The sequence below is a fragment of the Thamnophis sirtalis genome, unplaced genomic scaffold, assembly GCF_051295495.1.
Source record: "Thamnophis sirtalis isolate CommonGarterSnake01/CBP01778 unplaced genomic scaffold, rThaSir2_p1.2 scaffold_12, whole genome shotgun sequence".
Lineage (NCBI taxonomy): Eukaryota > Metazoa > Chordata > Lepidosauria > Squamata > Natricidae > Thamnophis > Thamnophis sirtalis.
In genome coordinates, this window is record NW_028261392.1 from 49,180,216 (window position 1) to 49,203,912 (window position 23,697).

The 23,697-nt window shown below is 41.7% G+C and overlaps 1 protein-coding gene across 2 annotated transcripts in view; it reads right to left on the minus strand.

The window, feature by feature from the left end:
* Positions 1-2,133: 2,133 nt before the first annotated feature.
* Positions 2,134-23,697, minus strand: part of ADGRG2 (adhesion G protein-coupled receptor G2) — a 92,883-nt gene continuing 71,319 nt past the window's right edge. For both annotated transcript variants that reach the window (XM_087726373.1, XM_087726374.1), the window contains 11 exons: positions 21,299-21,442; positions 20,028-20,150; positions 17,827-17,872; positions 17,624-17,727; positions 13,309-13,433; positions 12,436-12,704; positions 10,781-10,880; positions 9,402-9,685; positions 8,277-8,378; positions 3,756-3,908; positions 2,134-2,945 (listed from right to left, as the gene is read on the minus strand). In XM_087726373.1, coding sequence (XP_087582499.1) covers positions 2,764-2,945; positions 3,756-3,908; positions 8,277-8,378; positions 9,402-9,685; positions 10,781-10,880; positions 12,436-12,704; positions 13,309-13,433; positions 17,624-17,727; positions 17,827-17,872; positions 20,028-20,150; positions 21,299-21,442 — 1,632 coding nt within the window. In that variant the 3' untranslated portion in view covers positions 2,134-2,763. The remainder of the gene's footprint in view (positions 2,946-3,755; positions 3,909-8,276; positions 8,379-9,401; positions 9,686-10,780; positions 10,881-12,435; positions 12,705-13,308; positions 13,434-17,623; positions 17,728-17,826; positions 17,873-20,027; positions 20,151-21,298; positions 21,443-23,697) is intronic.

The following is a 23,697-nucleotide window of genomic DNA, read 5'->3' on the forward strand; positions in this document are numbered from 1 at the left end:
GTTACAATTTATATTTGTAAATTGTAGTTATGTTGAAATAAAAAAAATATTACAATACTATTTTTGCGTTAAATTTTTGTTGCTCCGTATAAAATTTTTAATCACCCCCCCCCCCCCCCGCGGTCAAAGGTGTCCCTCTTTACCAATCTGAAAATCTGGTCACCTTATACTAGAAATTAAGACCTTTGGAATTGCAGCAAGATTGCAGGTTCTCAGTTATATTTACTAGATTAAGTTTGGTAGTACTAAATTGGATCTCAGCTGTTTTCCAATTTATTTTAATGTGAAGCAGACTAGATATCCAAAACAATTTTTAGTAAAGCATTGTTGAATAAAGGTTCAAACTCTATATGTGGTGTGTGTGTGTGTGTCTGTCTCTGTGTGTGTTGTATTTGTAAAAATATTGGGTTTCTGGATGGTCCCTTGTGACGAGCCGATGGACAGAGAATGGAAGCAGTTAGCTTCCTCCCATAATTGGGGCATACCAGAGGTTGTGACACTAAATATGTATGTATGTATGTATGTATGTATGTATGTATGTATGTATGTATGTATTCTAACTGTAAAGATTTTAAATATACTGCATAATTTTCTAAATAGACAAGTAAATAACACTTTAAAATATTATTGAAATCTATTAATAAATCAAAATAAATCTTAATATGTAATTAAGGACATGCTGTTTTCATTTTTTTTAATAAATAGAAATTAAAGCAATTTCACCTGGGACAGTATTCAGTTTGCTATCACACTTTTTTATGTTTAAGAAAAAAGATCAGATCTTTCATATATTTCTCTTCCAAATATTTACATCTTTTATCTTTGTATCTTTTACAGTAGATTGTAAATCTGCATGCAAGGAGTCATATTTTAGGTAGTTTTTAAATAACAAGAATTCAGGAAGAAATTTCCAACAGAAGTCAAGTCATGTGAAAATACAATCAATTTCTCTAACTATCTTGTCTCTATTCCTTTTTCCTGTTAAAAAGTATCTCTGGCAGATGGATTGAAAACCCAACTGTGCTGCCCATAAATAGTGAATTGTGTTTGCTGAAGGATCTGTATGGATGTATTTCCATAACCACCTCTTTGGAAACAGCTGTGACCAGGGGGGCATTTGCCCACGTTCGCCTGGTGCACCAGTTGCGTCCCTACCTGAACCGGGAGGCTCTCACAACAGTCACTCGTGCCCTTGGGACCTCTAGGCTGGAGTACTGCAATGTGCTCTACATGGGGCTGCCCTTGAAGAGTATTCGGCGACTTCAGCTGGTCCAGAATGCAGCCGCGCGAGCGATCGTGGGTGCACCTCGTTTCACCCACATAACACCTATCCTCCGCGAGCTGCACTGGCTGCCTGTTGTTCTCTGGGTGCGCTTCAAGGTGCTAGTTGTCACCTACAAAGCCCTTCATGGTATTGGATCTGGGTACTTGAGAGACCGCCTACTGCCAATTACCTCCACTAGGCCAATAAGATCCCATAGATTAGGCCTCCTCCGAATTCCATCACCCGGTCAATGTCGACTGGCAACTACCCGGAGGAGAGCCTTCTCGGTGGCTGCTCCGACCCTATGGAGCAAACTCCCCGTGGAGATTCGTACTCTCACCACCCTTCAGACCTTCCGCGTAGCCCTTAAAACCTGGCTGTCCCGACAGGCCTGGGGCTAAAGACTTCAACCCCACCCGAATAGTATGACTGTTGTACTTTTTAACGATGTATTGTCTTCATGTGTATAACTTGTTTTGTCCTTCCCTCCCCCTGAATTGTGAGCCGCCCTGAGTCCCCTCAGGGAAAAGGGCGGCATACAAATAAAGTTAAATCCAAATCCAAAATCCAAACTATAAATCTCAGTCCTTCTCAAATGATCATTAAGAAACCAATTTCTCCTTGTTTTCTCCCTTTGGAAAATGTAATGATATACTTGTAGGTGTGGCATTACCTGAAGTATTTGTTTCAATCTTCAACCCAGATTGGTTTCATTTTAATAATGTGACAGTATTCTGTACCGAAATACTTTGTACATTTTCCATTTATCTTCTTAAAAACCATAGTTCTCTGTCCCCCCTCCCCGTCAAGCTTTTCATAAGGAAGTTGTAATACTGACAAAACAATAAAGCAAACAGTTTTCATTGTTGCATAACTCATATTTACAGTTAGATTGTTTATTTAACTTCACCATTTTAAAGTTATTTACAGATACAGCTACAAATGGTTGTATGCAAGAATAATAAAGCAATTCATGTTTGTACAATAATTACAGTAAAACTTGAAAAGGACAGGCTTATTTTTATACAAAATAATATTAACAGTTAATTGGAAATAAATATAAATTTATTGGATAACCAAAAGACAGATAGCTTTCTCTATATAAAAATATAATGTCTGTGATCACATCCTGATAAAAGGAAGTTATAATGCCATGCACATTATTCAGAAAGTCAGTATTTGCATCCTTTTCAGACTTTAGCTTATTTGTATCTGTTTTAACATAGCATTATTGCATTGTAGTTTGAGCTATTTGTAACTCAGTCAAGTATATAAAAAACTTTTGCAACTCAAATTTTGGAGTAGGGAAGGAGCAAATAAGCAGTTGTTCATGTTTTGCATCCATAAAGCTATTTTTAATATCTATCAATTGTATTAAAAGGGGAAATAGTTGAAGTTTTGCTCCTGTTCATTAATGACTTTCTTTTTCTCACATTATGTGTAACAGTTAAAATAAACCTGTATATTACTTGGTAAAATAATGGAAAATATTTTAAAAGTCATAATGGTTCCATAAATTGCAGGGTCTTTTTTTGGGAAGTCCTTCTCAGTGAAATGCAAGACTTTTTGTGGGATATATCATTTTCATGAAAGACTTGCTGTTTTACTAAAAACTCAGGAAGCTGCACATCACTATTCTTTACATGGAAAGAAACACCATTTTTCCCCCGAGATATATTTTCTGAAATATAAAATTAAAAGAAAAAAGTTTATTATGATGCAGCACTGGGCCTCAGTTCTGTTTTCCTGTGATGTCATAGGTACCCTCAATTAACTCCTGGAGAGGCCTTTCCCATAACTCCCTAAGTACTTGTTAGGATGCTAATCTCACTTTCCGGATTTTTATTTATTTATATTTATTAAATTTTTGTCCCTGACTCACAATGACTCTGAACAGTTGTCCAATAAAAAACTCCTTGTCTATTGATTACTAAAACTAAACAGCCTATGAAAAAGGCCATATTTTTCCCTGTAATAAATGTTAATTAGGGCTGAACAACGTTTCAAAGTCAAATGTGGCAAAGGCACTCTAGAGGTCATGGAGGCATACATGTACTTTTCTACAACCCCTTAAAGCAATTCCCTCTTTCCCACTGCCTATTTCTAGGAAGCATGCATTTGGATTAAGGGGTTGTAGGCAGGTATTACACCCCTGCATGCTTCAAGCAGTCTTGTTGCTTTCAAACTCAAAATACTGTCCTACTATATTAACCATGCTAAATATTGTGGCAGCACATAGTAGTAGCCAACATACCATAATGCATTTTGGTGAACATATCACAATAATATAGATGTTTTGTATTTTAAAAAAATACCCATAAAATTTAATACCCTTACAAAAATGCATTCTATAATATAAAAATGGTTTGGCCTTACAAGGATTTTAATCTAGTCCTATCACATAACAATTGATTCATTCTTCAATCTCTCTTATTTTGTACTGCCTACATTAAACATTATTGCTCATAAAGAATACTTTTAACATACATACCATTACCATTTGATTGCACAGAATAATCATTGCTCATTAGCATCGATGTGGAATTAGTAGAGTTACTGTTGGATTGTAAAGAATGTGAAGAATTGGATACAGCTTGATTAATATTTTGCATCCTTAAACCATTAGTAGCAGTTCTACTCCAGTCTATAGTAAAAGAATTACAGAACATAGAGTGTTATATATTAAAGTCCTAGTAATAAATTGAAAATTGTATCTAATTTAAAAAAATCATAGTAGGGTCCGCAGGATTATCCTACTTTTGTCAGAATGACAAAAGCAGGGTTGTCCTATCATGGCACAAACTCTCCCCTTTTGTGTGTGGCATAATATATGTTATACAGAAAAAGGGTGGCATCTTTAATCAGTCCTGACCCTCTTGTTCCCCCTTTCCAGAATAAGCATCCCAGCAAACCACAACTGCATCAAAATGATAATATGCATGTAGTAATGTCATGGCACAAACTGTACCCCATCTGATTCAAATATTTATGCTTTTTTTGTATCATGACACAATTCATCACTTTTATGCTTACTTCCCCTGACATCTGTGTTCAGGAATTATCAGATTAGCTCTGTTTCCCTCCCAGTTTTGGAAGCTAGCTTTTTTGGGGATTGTGATATCTGAAATGCATAAATTTCTGAACACAATATATCAGGGCCATTCCATGTCAAATGGTCTGAGGCTCCCAGGTTGACCATCATGAATTTTGATGAAATTTGGTGTGAACATGCACACGCATCCCCAATGAACTTTGGATAAGTGTTATGTTTGCTGATGCAATACTTGCGGAGATATAGTCATTTGTTTGACCCCATACCGCAATGAGATTTCAGCAACTTTGAAATAGAATATCTTGGGCAATATTTTATTGAGAGAAAGAAAACTTGGCCATCTTGTACAACTTCTTGTGCTCTATTAAACAAAATTATAAAAACATTCTCATGAGCGATCTCCATCTAGATAATTTGGAGCACAGTTGGCCAAAAATGACTGTAGCGTGAAAAAGACTAAAGTTTGGCTTCTTATATCTCTGGAAGGAGAGGTATTAGAAACGTGAGACTTTGTGCGTAATAACGTAGCAACACAAAAGTTTTCGAATATAAAATTTCATTCTCCTGCTTTCCAATAGTTCACAAATTGAGTGTAAATTTGATGGCTTTGTAATAAGGTATTTTCAGCACGCTTTTACAATAAAAGACCTTCTGGAAACTGTTAAATCATTCCCATTAGAAAGAGCATCTTTCAAACCTAAAAAAGTAGAGTTGGTATTTCATCGCTGATGTCTAAAGCCCTAAAAATAGGAACAAAGTGGAGGACGTTGTGTGGCAGCATCACATGCATTCTATTATTGTTTCGTCTTGTTTGTTTTATATAGACATCATTACTACTATTATATTATGTTGGTCCATGGTGACATTGTCACTATGAGTTCAGGCACTTGACCCAGCAACCCCATCACCATAGGGGGCACACCTGATAACTGTACAATACCAGCCACGAGTGGGTTTCTTGGTTCAGGAGCCCAAGACTGTAATTTGGCTTCTTCCTTGAGGTTCCAAAGCCTTGTGTGGGTATCTGTCTAGTTCCCAAGCTGACAATTGGACAGTTTATCCTAGGTTTCCAAGCCTAAAGTGGGTATCATATGGTTCCCAAGCCATATGTCCATACTGTTCTTATGAACTGCCAAATTGCAACAATCGCTTATTTATTATTGAATTTACGTGCCACTTTCTTTAGCATTGCTTCTGGGAATTGATGAAGAATGTGGTGCGTAAATTCAATAATAAATAAGCAATAGTTGGAATTTGATAAGGCCACACTTGGAATACTGCATTCAGTTTTGGTCGCCACAATGTAAAAAAGATGTTGAAACTCTGGAAAGCGTGTAGAGAAGAGCAACAAAGATTATTAGGGAACTGGAGGCAAAAACATATGAAGTATGGTTGCAGGAACAGGGTGCGTCTAATTTAATGAAAAGAAGGACCACGGGAGACATGATAGCAGTGTTCCAATATCTCAGGGGTTGCCACAAAGAGGAGGGAGTCAAGCTATTCTCTAAAGCACCTGAGGGTAGGACAAGAAGCAATGGGTGGAACCTGGTAAAGGAGAGAAGCAACTTAGAGCTAAGGAGAAATTTCCTGACAGAACAATTAATCACTGGAACAACTTGCCTCCAGAAGTTGTAAATGCTTCAATACTGAAAGTTTTTAAGAAGATGTTGGATAAACATTTGTCTGAAGTGGTGTAGGGTTTTCTGCCTGAGCAGAGGGACTTCCAAGGCAGTGGTGGGTTCTGGATCCCGTTGCAACCGGTACACTGCAACGGGGCCCGGCCACCATGTGAATGCGCGCAGCATGCGCATCCATACTTACCGTCCACGACGCTCCAGCTGCGCGGCGGAGCAGGTGCGTACACTCTGTGCGCGTGTGCAAAAGCTCCGATCAGCTCAAATAGCGGAAAGGAGAGTGGGTGGGCGGGTGGGCCCTCCGGAGCACTGTACTGGAATGGTACCTAGTGCTCCCAGCAGGCACCGGTACCCCCCTACCGGGATGTACCAGTCGTATCCCACCACTTCTCCAAGGTCTCTTTCAACTCTGTTATTCTATTCTAAGCCAAACTTCAAATCACTATGCCTGTATACTGCATATCTAAATACAAACAATTACAGTGATGGGATTCAAAAATTTTTTACTACCAGTTCTGTGAGTGTAGTTTGGTAGGCATGGCTTGAAGGTCATGTCACTGGGTAGGTGTGGCTGTGTGTGTGTGTGTATGTGTGACTGGATGGATGTGGCAGGGTGGTCATGTGATTGGGTGGGCATGGAAAATTCGACATCACTCACTCCCACCCAGGCACATTAACACACACACCCAGCCACGCCTACTCAGATTTTGTGGCTCCTGGTATTTTCTTTTAAACAGATCTCTCTCTCTCTCTCTCTGTCACTCCGTTTCGGTCTCTCTCTCGCTCTCATCTCTCTCTTTCTCCCATTCTCATCTCTCTTTCTCCCTATCTTTCTCATCTCTCTCTCAAGTTTCTCCCTCTTTCTCTCTCATCTTTCTTTCTAACTTTCTCATTTCTCCCTCTTTCTTTCTTCCTATCTCATCTTTCTTTCTCCCTCTTTCTTTCTCTCATCTTTCTCCCTATCTCTCTCATCTCTTTCTCCCTCTCATTTTTCTCTCTCTCATCTCCCACTCATCTCTTTCTCTCTCTCATCTCCCACTCATCTCTTTTTCTTTCTCCCTATCTAATTTCGCTCTAATTTCTCTTTCTTTTCTTTCTTTCCTTCTCTTTCTCATCTCTATCTCTCATCTCTCCCTCCCTCTCTGCATCGTAATGGGCTCCAGGATGACCGGACGTCGTCTTCCCCCATTGTGGAGGGTGCTAAGTTGAAGTGTGCTGGCGAGGCGCTGCAAGAGCAGTGAGCAGCCATGGGGGCAGTGAAAGGAGAGGCATCAGCTGCAGCTGGACCAGCTAGTGTCTCAAGTGGAGAGAAAGTTGCTTGGCTCCCCATATTCCTCTCCTCCATGGCTGCTCACTGCTCTTGCAGCGCCTCGTGCAGCACACTTAAACTTAGCACGCTTCACAATAGGGGAGACGGCGTCCCCTCCTCCCCTTGGAGCCCATTACGACGTGGAGAGAGAGAGGGAGAGAGAAGAGAAAGAGATGAAAAAGAGACGGAGAAAGAAAGAGAGAGAGAGATATGCCCACGCACCGTCTTCTCGCAGAAGGTCCTAAGCCGGCATCTGAGGTGTGTGTGACTGTCTGTTTGTTACACTTCTCCCAATGATGAGTTTGGTGGCGATTTAAAAAAACACTTCCATGGAATAAGCTGAGAGCAAAAGTAGGGGCGACGGGTGTGTCCCTCCGCAAGGAGTGTGTAGAGAGGCAGACACTGCACCTCTGAGGAAAATAGAAGGCATCGAAGCCCTGGCTGTCACCTGGGAGGGGACCGTGCAGGGACACCTCACACCCCTGTTGCCCCCGCTGCCACTATTTTTGCTCTCGGCTTCTTGGCTTCTTTCATGGGGGCACTCTTAAAGTCGATCTTGAAGAACTGGAAGACATTTCGTTAGATCGCCACCAAACTCATCATTGGGAGAGGTATAGCCCCTGAATACACAAGATGTCTTGGGAAAAGTTCTTCCAAAGTTCAGCCATGTTGTATCCTCCTTCTCGGCCTTAACATACACACAGCTCACATGGTGTAAGTGTCCTCCCGGCCAGCGCAGCCATGCAGCTGCCAGAATTCAGAGGCAAGCAGGGAGTCAACTTGACCGGGGCCTGCTTGCAGGCTCACTCACCCAAGGAGATCAGGGCCACGGAGGAAGGCAGGCTAGCAATGGTGGGAGAGATGAGTGACTGGGCAAGACAAGCGGCGATCGGTGGGCAGGGGTGGGGCCAACCAGAGATGGTATTTGGTGGTTCTCCGAATTAGTTAAAATTTCTGCCCAAACTGGTCCGAACCAGCTGAATACTACCTCTGAAACAATAGCCTTTTAATATTTACCTGAATTTTCAGCCAGCCGGTATTTGCCACAACATAAATACCTTCTCCACTGTTTGCGAACATTCTCCTTTGCAATACAGTAAAAAACAAAAATGAAAAACCCTGCAAAATAATGTTTAAAGGAAGTTATGACATTTCACTTTAAGTAAATAGATACAATTGCAACCTCATTTTATCAGAATTTATTTTACCTTTTAAAAATCTGCTATGTGAGGGCAAATTTGCATAACACAGCTGTCAGAGAAAATGTTGCTACCATGCATGCAATGTTGCAAAAGTGTTATGGGACCAATTTACATGCCTGTATGTGCATGCCAAAAAATCAAAATGCAGGTAACATTCATATTCTCTGCAGTTAATAGGACAGAAGGAATGCATATAGTCTTCATTTAGTGACTGTTTCTAGTGACTGTTCATAGTTATAATAGTGATGAAAAAGTAACTTTGTGACCTATTTCATATACTAGGGCAGGAGTCAGCAATCTGGAGCCGTACATAGTTCTTTCATCCCTCTGCTGCGGCTCCCTGTTGCCAGTTGGCTCCACAATTGATAGGGCTTTCGGTTAGGGCCGGTAGAGAAAAAAGGATGCTGTGCTAGGAGGAGACTCTATGATGGAGGAACCGGACTTCCGGTCAGCTTCAGAATTGAACTGGGGGGCTTCCTGTTAGGACCGTTGTGGCTCTTTGAGTGTTTAAGATTGCCAACCCCTGTACTAGCGGCTTTGCAAAGGAAAGCTGAACTAGCATCATAAACACAACTGGTTTCATTTAATGATTGCTTTACTTAATAATTGAGTTCCAGTTGCAGTTCTGGTCACTAATTGAGGACTTTGTGTCTGATTTTGCCTGTTACTAGAGAAAATGGAAGTCACCTTTCAATTCCTTTTATAACATTCCTTAAGGTCAGTGTTTCTTAAAGCTTTTTCTCTCTGGACCCCTTTTCATTTTTAAAAGTATAAAAAGCTAAAGGTAAAGGTTCCCCTTGCACGTATGTGCTAGTCATTCCCGACTCTGGGAAACTCTATTTTATAGAATGATAAAGCAAAATAGTAAACTAGGATAAAATAATTCATTTTTGTACAGTTAAAGAATGCCAGTCTATTGTGAGATTCTTAAATCACATACCTTGCAAAGTATTAAAAACTGCAAAGAGGTACATAAAAATAAGATTTATAGGACCCCATGCAAAAAAGGCAAATCCCCAAGTAATTCCCAATAAGAATGTAAGGCCGGCAACACTCCTGAGATCTTGTATACTAGTTTTCCTCTGGGTACCAAGCTGCTTCTTCTTTTTGATTCTACAAAGCTGAATCAGTACTACTATGAACATACTGATGTTCAGCAAGAATATTGTACAGAAGTATCCCACAACTGTGATGTAAAACACAATGTCATTCTTAATCCAGCAGCTAAAATACAAAGAATAAGGTATGCATCAATTACATATACATAGTTTGAAAACCAAGATTAGATTCAGCAGTATAATATCTAGCTTAATCAGACTGTTACCTGATTAATGTTCAATTTGATTTATTATTGTGTCATTAATCTACAGTAAACCCTTTTTAAATAATCAAGGTAAGCATTATTTAAATTTCATCTTTTTATTTTTATACACATATGTGATAGAGGAGTTGTTACTATATTGCATTTTTTGTTTATTGTTGATAACTAATACCACAAAGGGAACTTTGTCGCCTTTGGTTTTGTCCTGGATTGGTAACTTAGCAAGAAGCCATAGTTGCTGTTGGACAGCTGATCATTTTTGTCAGTTGGGGTACAATAAAACCCTCACTTTGCAATTTGTGATACTGGAACTTTGGTTGCCTTGAGGAGGAGCCATTTTTCCATTGAGGGAATCTTCCATCAGTCTCTGCTTCCCTAATCTTTTCCTAGTTTCATAATCAGAGGTGGGTTGCTCCCGGTTCGGCCTGGATCGGGCAAACCAGTAGCAGTGGCGACGGGAGGCTCCGCCCACCCACTTCTGCGCATATGCAGAAGTGTTGCGCGCGCGCACCCAAACTAGTAGTTTAAAAATTGGCAACCCACCACTGATCATAATGTCCCCATGGCATGCTTCCAAGTAGTTTTGTAGCTAATGGCATGTACTATTGTTTCATGTCTTCACTGCAAAAAATAAATACAGTGAAAATCAAGGAAGGGAACCGCAGGGATTCTGAGCTTGAGTTTAGCCCTCATTGCTCATTGGAAGATTGCTTGCTGTCTCTGTTCATTCTTTTTGCAAAAGCTATAGCTACAAAATAATACAGTGTTCCCAGACCAAGTCTGAAAGTTTCGGAAATATTTCTAAAATGACTATGGAGAGTGGTTATATAGCAGCAAGCTTGTTAGGGAATTCTAGCAGTTGAAAGCAATACATTTTAAGTTGCTATATAAAAATGTTCATAATATGTGTTGTACAGAAATTTAAAAGATTTGTGTTTTATAAGAAAAAAAACAGATTTCTTTTAGATGTTTTAGATTATTGCCTAAATTTTACTTACAATTCATCAGATGAGCCATTGGGAAATTTTCCATATGATCCGAGCCCATAGTTATATGGAGACACTACTAGTACAATAGTTACTACTATAGCTGGTAACCCTGAAAGATCAAACAATACCTTGAATAATAAATTTGAACAAATAACCAAGTATAAACTATTTAAGAGTTGCCAGTGGAATTTTCAAGAAACAGAGATTTTTCCCATTGGATTTCAAAAGTTCAGAACTTTTCATTTTACTATCTCAATCTATCCAGAGATTGGACTGCCATTTGTCAGAAATGGTGTAGGGCCATAATGGCGAACCTATGGCACGTGTGCCAGAGGTGGCACACAGAGCGCTCTCTGCTGGTGCGCATGCCATCGCTCCAGGTCAGATTTCTGTGGCATTTCTTTTGTGAGCTTCAACATTAATCTATACATTCATGAATAGGTGAACGTTGCAGACCTCTGCAGTTATTTGTAAGGATGAACAACTGCCGTTGTGCTGCAACATTTGTAATTTTGGGACTTGCTCATAAACACTAGGGGGCGCTTATCTCATTACTTCGAACGGGCACTAAATGAATGCTCCTAACCTGGGGATTAGCTGCATAGATGTAATACTCATAAATGTTACAGACAAGCACAAATTGCAGCAGATAAAATTTGAAAACTTAAAAACGTGATGGGAGGCTAATATGAATGTTCACGTATTTTACCTAAAATAAATGACATAAATTTAGCTTTTTCCAAGTAGGAAGCATAAGAAATGCCATAAGAGTTACTATATAAGGCAGTGATCGCTAACCTTTTTTGGCTCCTGTGCCAAAAGTGGAGGGAGCACAGGGGTGTTGTGCGCACATGCCACACACAATGCTATGCGTGTGACCCAGCGCACATGTGTCGGTGACCCCCCTGTGAGCACATACGTGCACAACCAGCGCCATCCCCCCCGATTTTGTGTTTTTTTTTCCGTCCTCCTCAGGCTCCAGAGGCTTTCTAGGAGCCTGGGGAGGGCAAAAACAGCCCCCCCTACTCCCTCCCAGAGGCCCTCTGGAGACTTCCGGTTTGTCCATAGGGCCATTTTTCGACCTCCGGAGGGCAAAAAATGGGCATACAGACAAACCAGAAATCCATTCCTGAACTTCCGGTTTGTCCGTAGGGCCAGTTTTTCGTGCTCCAGAGGCTTCAAGGAAGCCTCTGGAGGGTGAAAAACTGCCTCAAAAGAAGGGCAAAGTGAGCTGACAGGGCAAAGCCTTGCGTGCCCTAACAAATGGCTCCACGTGCCACCTGTGGCACGCGTACCATAGGTTCGCCATCACAGATATAAGGTAACAATGTTAGTATTATAAGCTGTTAAATATTAAATATGATATATATGTATTTTCTTATCCTTGTACTGAGTGATAAAATAAACTGGGAGGGAAAGGGACTTGCAAAGGTTAATAATGTGTCTCAAAACAAAATGTTTTCATGAATCTGTTCAAACCAACAGTATATAATATAGTAATGCATAAAACAGACCCAATGAAATTCATGAGGTTGAATCTAGTCTTCATGAAACTTAACTGCCCATAACTTCTCCATATTGATAGTCCTTGCCCACTGGAATAAATAAAAGTACACAGTATTCTTTAAAAATATAAATTCAGGGGGAAAAACATATATACTTACCCCAGCCAATAATGCAGAACTTCAGAATATATTTCCTAACGTATGTATTGAATACTTTCACAAGGGCAAGATACATGTGAAAGGCTTCAAGGCCCATCCAGGTGAAAGAAACCAAAAGAAAATAATGAAGAAAGGCAGCAACTGAAATGCATAGACCCTGGATCTCATACAGAGCAATCCAGGAATCCATCAGGAAAATGAGGTTTAGAAGAAGCAGCGCAATGCAGAGCTGGATAAGAATTTTAGATGGGTAGTCTCTTCGGATTTTCCTATAAAACCCAAATAAATTAAATATGTAAGCTCACACCTTTTTTACATTACATGGTTTTTTTTTACTTGCATGACAAACTGTAAATATGTTTTTCTAATAATGTCAAGTTACTAAATTATAAACTATAATTGCTTAAGCACCAAAATTATTACTTGAAAACTGCAGAAACAAAATATAATATTTTGCTAGTGAAATGTATATAGAAACCAAAGAATAAAAAAACAAGGATGAGGAAAACGTTGACTAGACCCACATGAAAGAAAAATCTGTGCAAGCCACTCATTTGAATCACTAACTCTAGAATCAAAAATTCTAGAATATGTTGATATATTTTTATTATGAAATGAACTGAGAAAATCGGTTTGTCTTATCTGACATATAATTTCTCCATTTTTACACTTGACTTCCTATCCAAATAAAATGGTTGTGATCTAGACATTGTTTACTTTTCAGCTATTATTTATAAAAATTCTTTCCCAGGCCAAATTCTTTCCCATGCTAATAACCCTAACCCTTATAATGTCATAAACATGCTATTCTGTTTCCATTATTCAAGCTACAACAAATTGCTACCATATAATTTAGCATAGCCAAGTACTTACTCAAATGCAATATAGGTAACAAGAGTCACAGAAAGAAAAATAGCTGAAAGTCCACAACCTATGTAGGTGATGAAAGTTAGAATTAGCACTTGAACTGGAGATATAGTGGGGTTTCTTGATAAATCCTAAAAAAGAACCAGAAATATTGTTAACCTTTTTTAAAAAAAAACTCTAATTTTTAACATTTTAGCAGAGTTTGTCAATATAAACAGCTACATTTATATTTGTGTGTGTTTACATGTATAGTATATCCATTAATCATTCGGTTGCTTAGTTACAAATGTGAGATATAAATTATATAAACACACAGACAAATAAGAATAATAGGAATAAGATAACTTTATTGTCATTTTTATATATAAAAATGTATAGAATTTTTATACTGTTCCATGCTATATAGAACAAAACTGGCTAAATCTAGATGTTCTGTTTCGAATACCACAAAGCCTCCTCCCAGAAGGTAACAAGGAAAACAAGTTGTGAAGATGATGTGTAGCATCCCAGACAATCCTGCGGACCCTGCTCAAGCATTGCTTATATGCTATGTCAGTGTTGGTGAACCTTTTCGGCACCAAGTGCTGAAATGGGAGCATGCGAGGTTGCATGCACACCCATGTGCCAGAAACCAGAAGAGCAGCAAGTGCCGGCCACCTGGTCTTCCAGTTTCTGGTGCGCATGCCCATGCGAAGACCAACTGGCCAGTGCATATGCGCGTGCGAGAAATGAATTGTCAATGAAGCACCTCCCCAGCCCGCCACCAAGAACAAGCCAGTGCAGCCCCCCCTCCTGCCACTTCTGGCAAGTGAGCACAACCAGACAGACGTTCCTCTTGTGCAGCCCCGCAGCCCCAGAAGAGCGGGCTTCTTGTACAATCCCAGCCCTTCAGCCCACAGCACTGACAAGGAGAAGGAACAACCAGCCGACCCCCACAGCCGCTCCCCTGATGGCAAGCCAGGCCCTCGGTGGCATCTCCATGAGTGAGGAGCTGAGCTCTCCTCCAGCCCTCTGGGTGTCAGGGTTCCAAATAGCATCCAAAATTAAATCAGAGTCCAAGACAAAGTATTGCTCAAAGTTCCAATTTATTAAGAGAGCCATGTTGGCAAATCTGGGATCTGAAAGCTTCCTGGTTTTCCCCACCCAGTTAAAAGTTCATGATCTTGCCCCCACACCCACGTCCATCATATGCTCCAATCTTCCACTGCCATGCTGGCAGTTCCACCCATCCAATTCCAATCAGGTGCAGAGGTGTAGAGACAAAGAATGAACTTGGATTCTAGAAAGGAAATTTATTTTGACCTTGGATTCTAGAAAGGAATTTAACTCCGTACCATCCCCCCTCCCATTTTCCCACAATAGAAATGGCATAGTAGACTAATAGAAAGTGCGGCAGGCCAAAGATCCAAAAGGAATATGGCTGTAGGCCTGACACTGGGGGAAACTCGCCTCCCTGATGGCAGCTCCTCCTTCAACATCCTGGGGCGAGAGGGTGGTGGCAGTTCTTGCACTGCCACTTCCAGCCAGGATGCTGGAGGAGTCTCCGTTGGGGAGGCGAGCTCCCCCAGAAGGGCTGGAGGAGAGCGTAGCTCCTCATGCATGGAGACACTGCTGAGGGCCTGGCTTGTTGACGGGGAAGCGATTGTGGGGGCTGGCTGGTCACCCTGTGCATACTGCCACTGCTCTTCTGGGGTGCCCAAGCTGGCCAGGCGCTCCAGATCATGGACGCACGTCAGTGCCGTGGGCTGGAGGACTGGGGCCATGCAAGGAACCCACTTGGGCAGGGAGGGAAGCTCTGGCCTGCCCATCCTGGCTGACAGCTCTGATCCCCCTGGGAAGCGACTGCCAGAATCCTCTCTCTGCATCTTTGGGCACGCAGAACCGTCGCCCGTTGCTCTTTTGGGTATGGCACGGCAGCAGCTGGTCTTCATGTGCGCATGCATGCCGGAAACTGGAATATCGTCTTCCTGGCACGCACATGCGTGCCAGGCAGCTGCTCTTCTGGTTTTCAGTGCTCCTGCGGGGTGAAAACCAGCTGGCTGGCATGCCGGAAACTGGAAGAGCAATGGGCGATGGCTCTGCATGCCCTGCGCATGCCATAGATTTGCCATCATGGTGCTATGTCCCGGATAGAAGGAAGTGAACTATTATTGATATTTTCTGCCATCCTCACCACACTTTGCACCACCTTCCTGTCTGAAACAGTAATACTTCCAAACCAAATAGTAATGCAATATGATAGGATGCTCTTGCTCGTCCCTCTATAGAAAGTAATAAGGACAGGGGAAGGAAGGTGAACTTTTCTCATGCGACACAGAGAATGCAGGCACTGCTGAGCCCACTTCACCAGTGTCTCATTGTTGAGTGACTAAAATAGCCTACCCTATTAGTTGCACACCCAGAAACATAATGCTGCTAACCACCTCCACAGGTGAATCATTAATATACAGAGGTGGATGGGTATGCCTGCCTTTTGTGAAATCAATAATTATCTATTTAGTTTTTCTTACATTTAAAATGAGGCTGATTTTGTTACACCATTCATTAACCCCCCCAAACCTGCTTGCAGTAAGCACACTCATTGTCATCTTGAATAAGCCCATTACTCAGAGGTGGTATTCAGCAGGTTCTGGAGAACCGGTAGGGGAAATTTTGAGTAGTTTAGAGAACTGGTAAATACCACCTCTGACTGGCCCCACTCCCATCTATTCTCTGTCTCCCGTGTCCCAGCTGATCGGGAAGAAATGGGGATTTTGCAGTAACCTTCCCCTGAAGTGGGGAGTGAATGGAGATTTTACAGTATCCTTCCCCTGCCATGCTCAACAAGCCATCCCCACAGAACCGGTAGTTTAATAATTTGAATCCCACCACTGCCACTACTGTTATATTGTCTGCATATTTCACAGTATGGTTGTGGTAAGCACAACTGTCATGGGTCAACAATAATGTCATTGCAGCATCCCTACGATCACATGATCAGCATTCAGACCAGTGGTGGATTCTGGGAGGTACGGCCTGGTATGGCCGTACCGGTAGTAGCCAGGAGAACCGCCACCATACTGGTACAGTGGCTCGTTTGGCCCACTCACCCGCCCGCATTCCATGGCCATTTAATAACGCGACCGGCCCATTGTGCACGCGTGCACAACATGCAGCACCTGCGCTACCTCTGCCAGCCAGCTGGGTGTTGCAGGGCGATGGTGTGCGCATGCGCACGCAGTGTGCATGCCTTGTCTAGGACACCTGGCCTCATGTGCAGCGTACTGGCTGCGCCGGGGTCTGGAACCCACCACTGATTCAGACCTTGGCAACTTTCTCATATTTAGGATAGTTTCAGTGTCTCAGGGTATGTGATCTTTTGTGACATTCTTACAAACAAAAGTCAATAGGCAAATCAGATTCACTTAACAATCATGTTACTAACTTAACAACTGCAGTGATTCACTTAACCACTGTAACAAGAAAAGTTGTAAAATGGGCAAAGCGCACTTAACAAATGTTTCACTTAGCAACAGAAATTTTGGGCTCAATTGTGGTTGTGAATCAACCTGTATTTAGTGTAAGTATTAATTTGACCCATTTCCTCTGCCTGCCCACCTTTCCTGCATCCAGAAGCTTCATATTTTTAATCTGTATTGTAACCAGCAGCTAGTGAATTTGAAGTAAGTTGCCTTTTCTCCCTTTCCATCCCATATTACAGCCACTGTAATGGGACGCACTAAGCATCTGTGCAGCTTTTGCTTAGATAATATAAGCATTGTTCTGAAATAGCCTTCGCAAGTAGTGATGTTTATTCGCAAGTAAAGCAACCCCTTTTTATAATAGGGCACTAACAGTCTTTTATTCACAGGGATAAGCAAAAAATCAAATGTAATTAATCCCAACAAACCTGGGTATATACAAAAAATCTGGATTGCTTGCTGTATGCTAGAAAATGAACGGTTGTCTGTGACAACTGGTCACTCCCAAACCCCTTCTATTTATTTCCCAGCCAGGGAGGGGTTGGCTATCGTCTGCATCTGCCTCTCCTCAAGAACCAGCTTACTGCTTTCCTTTGCTCTCCTCTTTTTCTCTGTGCGCATACGTGCATCTGGGATGGGCCCCATCTGTTCCTCCCTGTCACTCAGCTCAGGACCGAAGACAGCTGCCTCTCCACCTGGGGGAGGATTGAAGGCCCCAGCTCTGTCTCTGTCTCTGATGCTGTTTCCTTATCAGAGCCTTCCAAAGTCTCCGAAGCTGGCCCAAGCTCTACCTCAACCACCTCCTCATCTGACTCTGCTGCTAGCTCTGCTGGCAGCCAACGGGCCACAACAAGCATTACCAGTAATATGCCAAAACTTGTCAGGTGATTGCAGTTACAGATGGTTTCATTCATTGTTCTTTCTTTTACCACACAACCTTCAGAATTCCAACTGCCTTGGCCACCTGCCAAATATTAAAATACTTCTATTATCAAATTGTAAGCAATACAGTTTTTAACTAGCTTAAGTAACATAAATGAAGTCACATGATTGTGAAACATACCATTTTTACTGAAATCCCAGAAGGCACATCTTAAAGGAAAATTATCCTGATTGGAAGAAGAAAAAAAGCTTAGCTACATACCACACAATCTATATATTAAAAAGAAGCAGCACTTGTTTGCTTGGATGTAGGTACATCTATCACTTCAGACTGTTCCCATAAGGCTATAAGGAATTCTAAAACACTACAAAAACTCCCTACAGAGTTTGCTCAGGTGAATTCTCTGAATCAGAACCCAAATTTATTCCTGTTTTTACTAATAGAAAGTACCAAGAATAAATCATGAGGAACTGAGTGTGTAAGTGTGTTCTGGACACTTGTCAAAATATGCAAAGCATCAAGCAGCTTTTGAATCTTATACAAGAAGGCTTATAAAATCTCTACTTAGTAATGCAAAAAAACATAGTGGAAATTGACCTTTTTTATTAGTAGTATAAATATGAATATGCAGCCTCAGTTCAAAAGGACATATCTACCTACATTACCGATGAAACTCAAAAAATTAGAATATCATGCAAAAGTTCATTTATTTCAGTAATGCAACTTAAAAGGTGAAAATAACATATGAGATAGACTCATTACATGCAAAGCAAGATAGTTCAAGCCGTGATTTGCCATAATTGTGATGATTATGGCTTACAGCTCATGAAAACCCCAACTCTGTAATCTCAGAAAATTAGAATATTACATGCAATCAATAAAACAAGGATTGTACATAAAACAATATCAGAAAGTATAAGCATGCATATGTATGAAAAGTATAAGCATGCATATGTACTCAGTACTTGTCTGGGCCCCTTTTGCAGCAATTACTGTCTCAATGTGACGTGGCATGGAAGCTATCAGCCTGTAGCACTGCTGAGGTGTTATGGAAGACCAGGATGCTTCAATAGCGGCCTTCAGCTCTTCTGCATTGTTCGGTCTCATGTCTCTCATCTTTCTCTTGGCAATGCCCCATAGATTCTATATGGGGTTCAGGTCAGGCGAGTTTGCTGGCCAATCAAGCACAGTAATCCCACAGTCATTGAACCAGGTTTTGGTGCTTTTGGCAGTGTGGGCAGCTGGAAAATGAAGTCAGCATCCCCATAAAGCTCGTCTGTGGAAGGAAGCGTGAAGTGCTCCAAAATCTCCTGGTAGACGGCTGCGTTGACCCTGGACTTAATGAAGCACAATGGACCAACACCAGCAGATGACATGGCTCCCCAAATCAACACAGACTGTGGAAACTTACACTGGACTTCAAGCATCTTGCAGTGTGTGCCTCTCCATTCTTCCTCCATACTCTGGGTCCTTGGTTTCCAAATGAGATGCAAAAGTTGCTGTCATCAGAAAAGAGGACTTTGGACCACTGAGCAACAGGTCTGTTTTTCTTTAGCCCAGGTAAGACGCTTCTGATGTTTTGTTGTTCAGGAGCGGCTTAACAGGAGAAATACGGCATTTGAAGCCCATGTCCAGGATCCGTCTGTGTGTGGTGGCTCTTGATGCATTGACCCCAGCCTCAGTCCACTCCTTGTGCAAGTTGAATGGCCTTTTCCTGACAATCCTCTCCAGGCTGCAGTCATCCCTGCTGCTTGTGCACCTTTTTCTTCCACACTTTTCCCTTCCACATAACTTTCTATTAATGTGCTTTGATAAAGCACTTTGGGAACATCCAACTTCTTTTGCAATTACCTTTTGAGGCTTTCCCTCCTTATGGAGGGTGTCAATGATGGTTGTCTGCACAACTGTCAGGTCAGCAGTCTTTCCCATGATTGTGATTCCTACTGAATCAGACTGAGGCTCAGGAACCCTTTGCAGGTGTTATGGCTTAATTAGCTGATTAGAGTGGGACACTTTGGGCCTAGAATATTGCACCTTTTCACAATATTCTAATTTTCTGAAATTGTGGATTTGGGGTTTTCATGAGCTGTAAGCCATAATCATCACAATTATGACAAATCACGGCTTGAACTATCTTGCCTTGCATGTAATGAATCCATCCCATATATTAGTTTCACCTTTTAAGTTGCATTACTGAAATAAATGAACTTTTGCACGATATTCTACCTGTATGTCAGAATGACAACATATGGTAATTAGGAGATAAATTGTACAATATTATTCAGCTACATTCATAAAAATATCTACATATTCAGATAGCTAAAATGATTAACTGCTGAAATGAAGCATAAGAAAATTAAAAATAGTGTGCAAATTGGTACCTTATTAGGCCTGATATTTTGTAGCGTGACCGTCACATTTGTCTTCAGGTTGTTGACTGAAAGGTTAGCAATACTTGATGATATAACATAACTGAACAATGACAGATTTTTCAGCGTAGAATCCTGTGAAATGCAACCATGTATATTCTTATTAATTAAGTATAATAATGTTGATTGCTACAGAGTTTCCCCCAAAATAAGACAGGGTCTTATTTTCTTTTGACCCACAAAATATGGCTTGGACCTTATTATCGGGGGAGGGCTTATTGTTTTGGGGTTGCTGGGCTGCTGCTCTCTTGCAAAGCCTGGCACAGCCTCGGGGAAAACGGCTGTGTTGCGCTGTTGCAGCAGCGCAACATGCCAGCCATGAGGTGACCGTGCTCATGAGCAGCCACCCAGCAAAACCCCTTTCCAGCCGGGCACAGCACCATATCCGGCTGCCCCCCCACAACCATGGAGCGTACTCCTAGAGCAGCCACTGCTGGAAGACTTGGCAGCCGAACTCCGGGGTTTGGAAGCCACAGAAGAAGCCATGTTGGGATGGCGGCAGCAGCGGTGCCCTGGCCTTGCGGGGAGAGTTGGGCCAGGGCATGGTGAGTCTGGGAGGCGTGCGAGTGGGGAACAGAACAGCCGCTCGCACAACCCCCCTCTAACCGTGCAAAGCGCCATTCACTGACCTAGAGGTATTCCAACGGTGCCAAGCCACGGGAGCCAGGGGGCGGGAAACAGGCACTCATGCAGCTTAGTGCCTTTGGAATATCTCTAGGTCAGTGAATGACGCTGTGCCCAGCTGGAGAGGGGCTTGTCAGGCTGCTGCTCATGAGCGTGGTCACCGCATGGCTGCTGTGTTGCACTGCTGCAACAGCACAACATAGCCATTCACCCCTGTGCCATGCTCTTCAGGAGCCCGCTCACAAGAGAGAAGCCACCCGGCAACCCCCCTCTCCAGCTGGGCACAGCACCAGTCACCGACCTAGCGGTATCCTGAAGGCGCCAAGCAACGCGAACACCTTTGCCCCCCCTGGTTCCCGCGGCTTGGCCCCTTCGGGATACCGCTAAGTTGGTGAGTGGCACTCTGCCTGGCCGGGGGGGTGTGTGTTGTTGGCTTATTTTCAGGAGAGGGGTTATATTTTTGCCCACCTGAAAAAAAAGACATGGCCTTATTTTCAGGACATGTCATATTTTTGGGGAAACATGGTAGAAACAATAGTGTCAGGGACAAATAGATTATATTTAAAAATTTCAAGCATGCTTTGAAACTATAAAAATACCTGGAATAGAGTTGTTTTTTTAAAAAAGTTAAATGTAATTCTAGAAGCTAGAATCTTCTCTTGAAGTGACAATTCTGCCATTATTGATGATGGAAGTGTAATGGCTCCAATAATCTTTGATGGCACTTCAATTCCAAGGGTAGCCTTTAAAAAAAAAGACATCCCCCCCCCAAAAAATAGATAATGAAACTTTGTGCTTTGTGCTATTAAAATAGATTAACAATGCAAGAGACAAGCATCCGTTCTTGAAGCATGAAAAGCAGGCACATAATTGTACTTATTTTTATTCAATTTTTATTATTTTTTATAAAAAACTCAAGGTGAGGAGCATACATAATATTCTTTCTTCCTCATATTTCCCCATTACAAGCCTGTGAGGAGGGGGAGCTAAGAAAAAGTGAGAGAAAATCACTTTTCATGTCTGAGGCAGACTAGAGCTCATGGGTTTTGGCCTGATGTATTAACTACTAGACTGAGATGGCTCATGAAAATTTGTTTCCTTTGCAAAGTGATTAACTATGCTTCTTTCTCCACTTCAGAGGTGGTATGAAGCCAGTTCTGACAGGTTCTGCAGAACTGGTAGCGGAAATTTTGAGTAGTTTGGAGAACCGGCAAATAGGCTGGCCCTGCCCCCACTGATCTTCTTTTTTTTTTTTTTTTTTAAATATAGTTTTTATTAAACATTACCTTTAAAAAACAGAAAAACACAATACAGCGACATAAATACAACGACATAAACAAGACAAATCATACATAGCAATATAAAGTAAAACATACAGATACAGATACCGTTTTAGACATACAACCCCCCCTCCCCCCCCCACGGTGACAGTCATTCACAGCCCAGTTTTTCTTTCTTTCCTCAATTATTAGAACTGATCTTCTTTTGTTGCCCTGAACAGGAGAATGGAGCTGGAAAGATTAGTGGGGTGGGGAGGGAATAGGGATTTTGCAGTAAGCTTCCCCCAGGAGTGGGGAGAGAATGGGGATTTTGCAGTATCCTTCCCCTGCCATGCCCACCAAGCTACATAACGCCCACCAAGCCACACCCACAGAACCAGTAGTAAAAAATTGTGAATCCCACCACTGCTCCACTTCCTTTCTAGCAGCAATTAAACATTTCATAGGTTTTTTAGATTTAAACGTTTATGTGTTATACTTTTTGCTACTTTTCACAGAAGAAAAAAGTGCACCATTATATATAGCAACCATTCAAAGTTACAATTAACCTCCAAAAAGGTACTTATGTTCCAAGTTTGAAATTTCAATGACCACACCCTCCCCCATTATGTGACTGAATTTTTAGCACTCATCAAGTGATCTGCATTTAGAACTATCTGCAGTGTCTCTCAGTCACATGACTGTGATTTACAATGTGTTTTTTTTTTGCTAGAAACTGGTATTTGCTTTCATTTAATGGCAAAAATTTTGCTGAATGACCATTGCATTAATTTGATGACTATCACATTTGCTTAACCACTGCAAATAAGGTTGTAGTCAGGCATGGTCGTCTGATGATCCACTTGAAGACCAGCACAAGTTATAACTGAAATTCTGGTCTTAATTATATTCATACGTTGAGGGCTACCTGAATTATATTCTTTGAAAACAAAAACCCAGCTGGGGCTAGTTAAATAGACATATTGTATTCCAGGATGTATTCACAATAAGGTATACCATACACCTGCCTGCATCAGGTCCAGTAGTGGGTTTCAATAATTTTTACTACCGGTTCTGTGGGTGTGGCTTGGCAGACATGTGACTGGGTGGGAGTGGTTTGGTCATGTGACCGGGTGGGAGTGGTTTGGTGGTCATATAACTGGGTGGGAGTGGCCAATTTAGCCATCCGTTTTGCCAATTTAGCAGTCCATTAAACAATACACAGTAACCCCCTTTTCTATTCTTTTTAATACTGCATGAAGTTTTGCTCTAGGTTTTTTTTTTGCTGGCGGGAGAGGTTGGCAATGCCTGGAGATTTCTGGGAATTTCTCCTCTGTGTTAGAGGCACCAAAATAACCAAGATGATATAGGTCTCCTGCTGGAGCAGAGGGTTCGACTAGATACCTCTGAGGTCGCTTCCAGCCCTGGATTGCTGTGCTGTTTCAAAACATCCTCTGAAGCTGGGTCTAGTGCCAGGTTTGTTGTTCTTCCTTCCTCTCCTTTTTCTCTCTCTCCTTCCCTCCCTCCCTCTATCCATCCATTCATCCATCCATCCATATCTCAGTCACTTTTCCTTTCCTTACCTCTTTCTCCCTTCCCTCTTCTTTCTTTCCCCCTTTCCTCCCTCCCTTTCTTTCTTTCTCCCTTCCCTCTTTCTTTCTTTCTATCTTTCTTTCTCCCTTCCCTCCCTCTTTCTTTCTTTCTTTCTTCCTTCCTTCCTTCCTTCCTTCCTTCCTTCC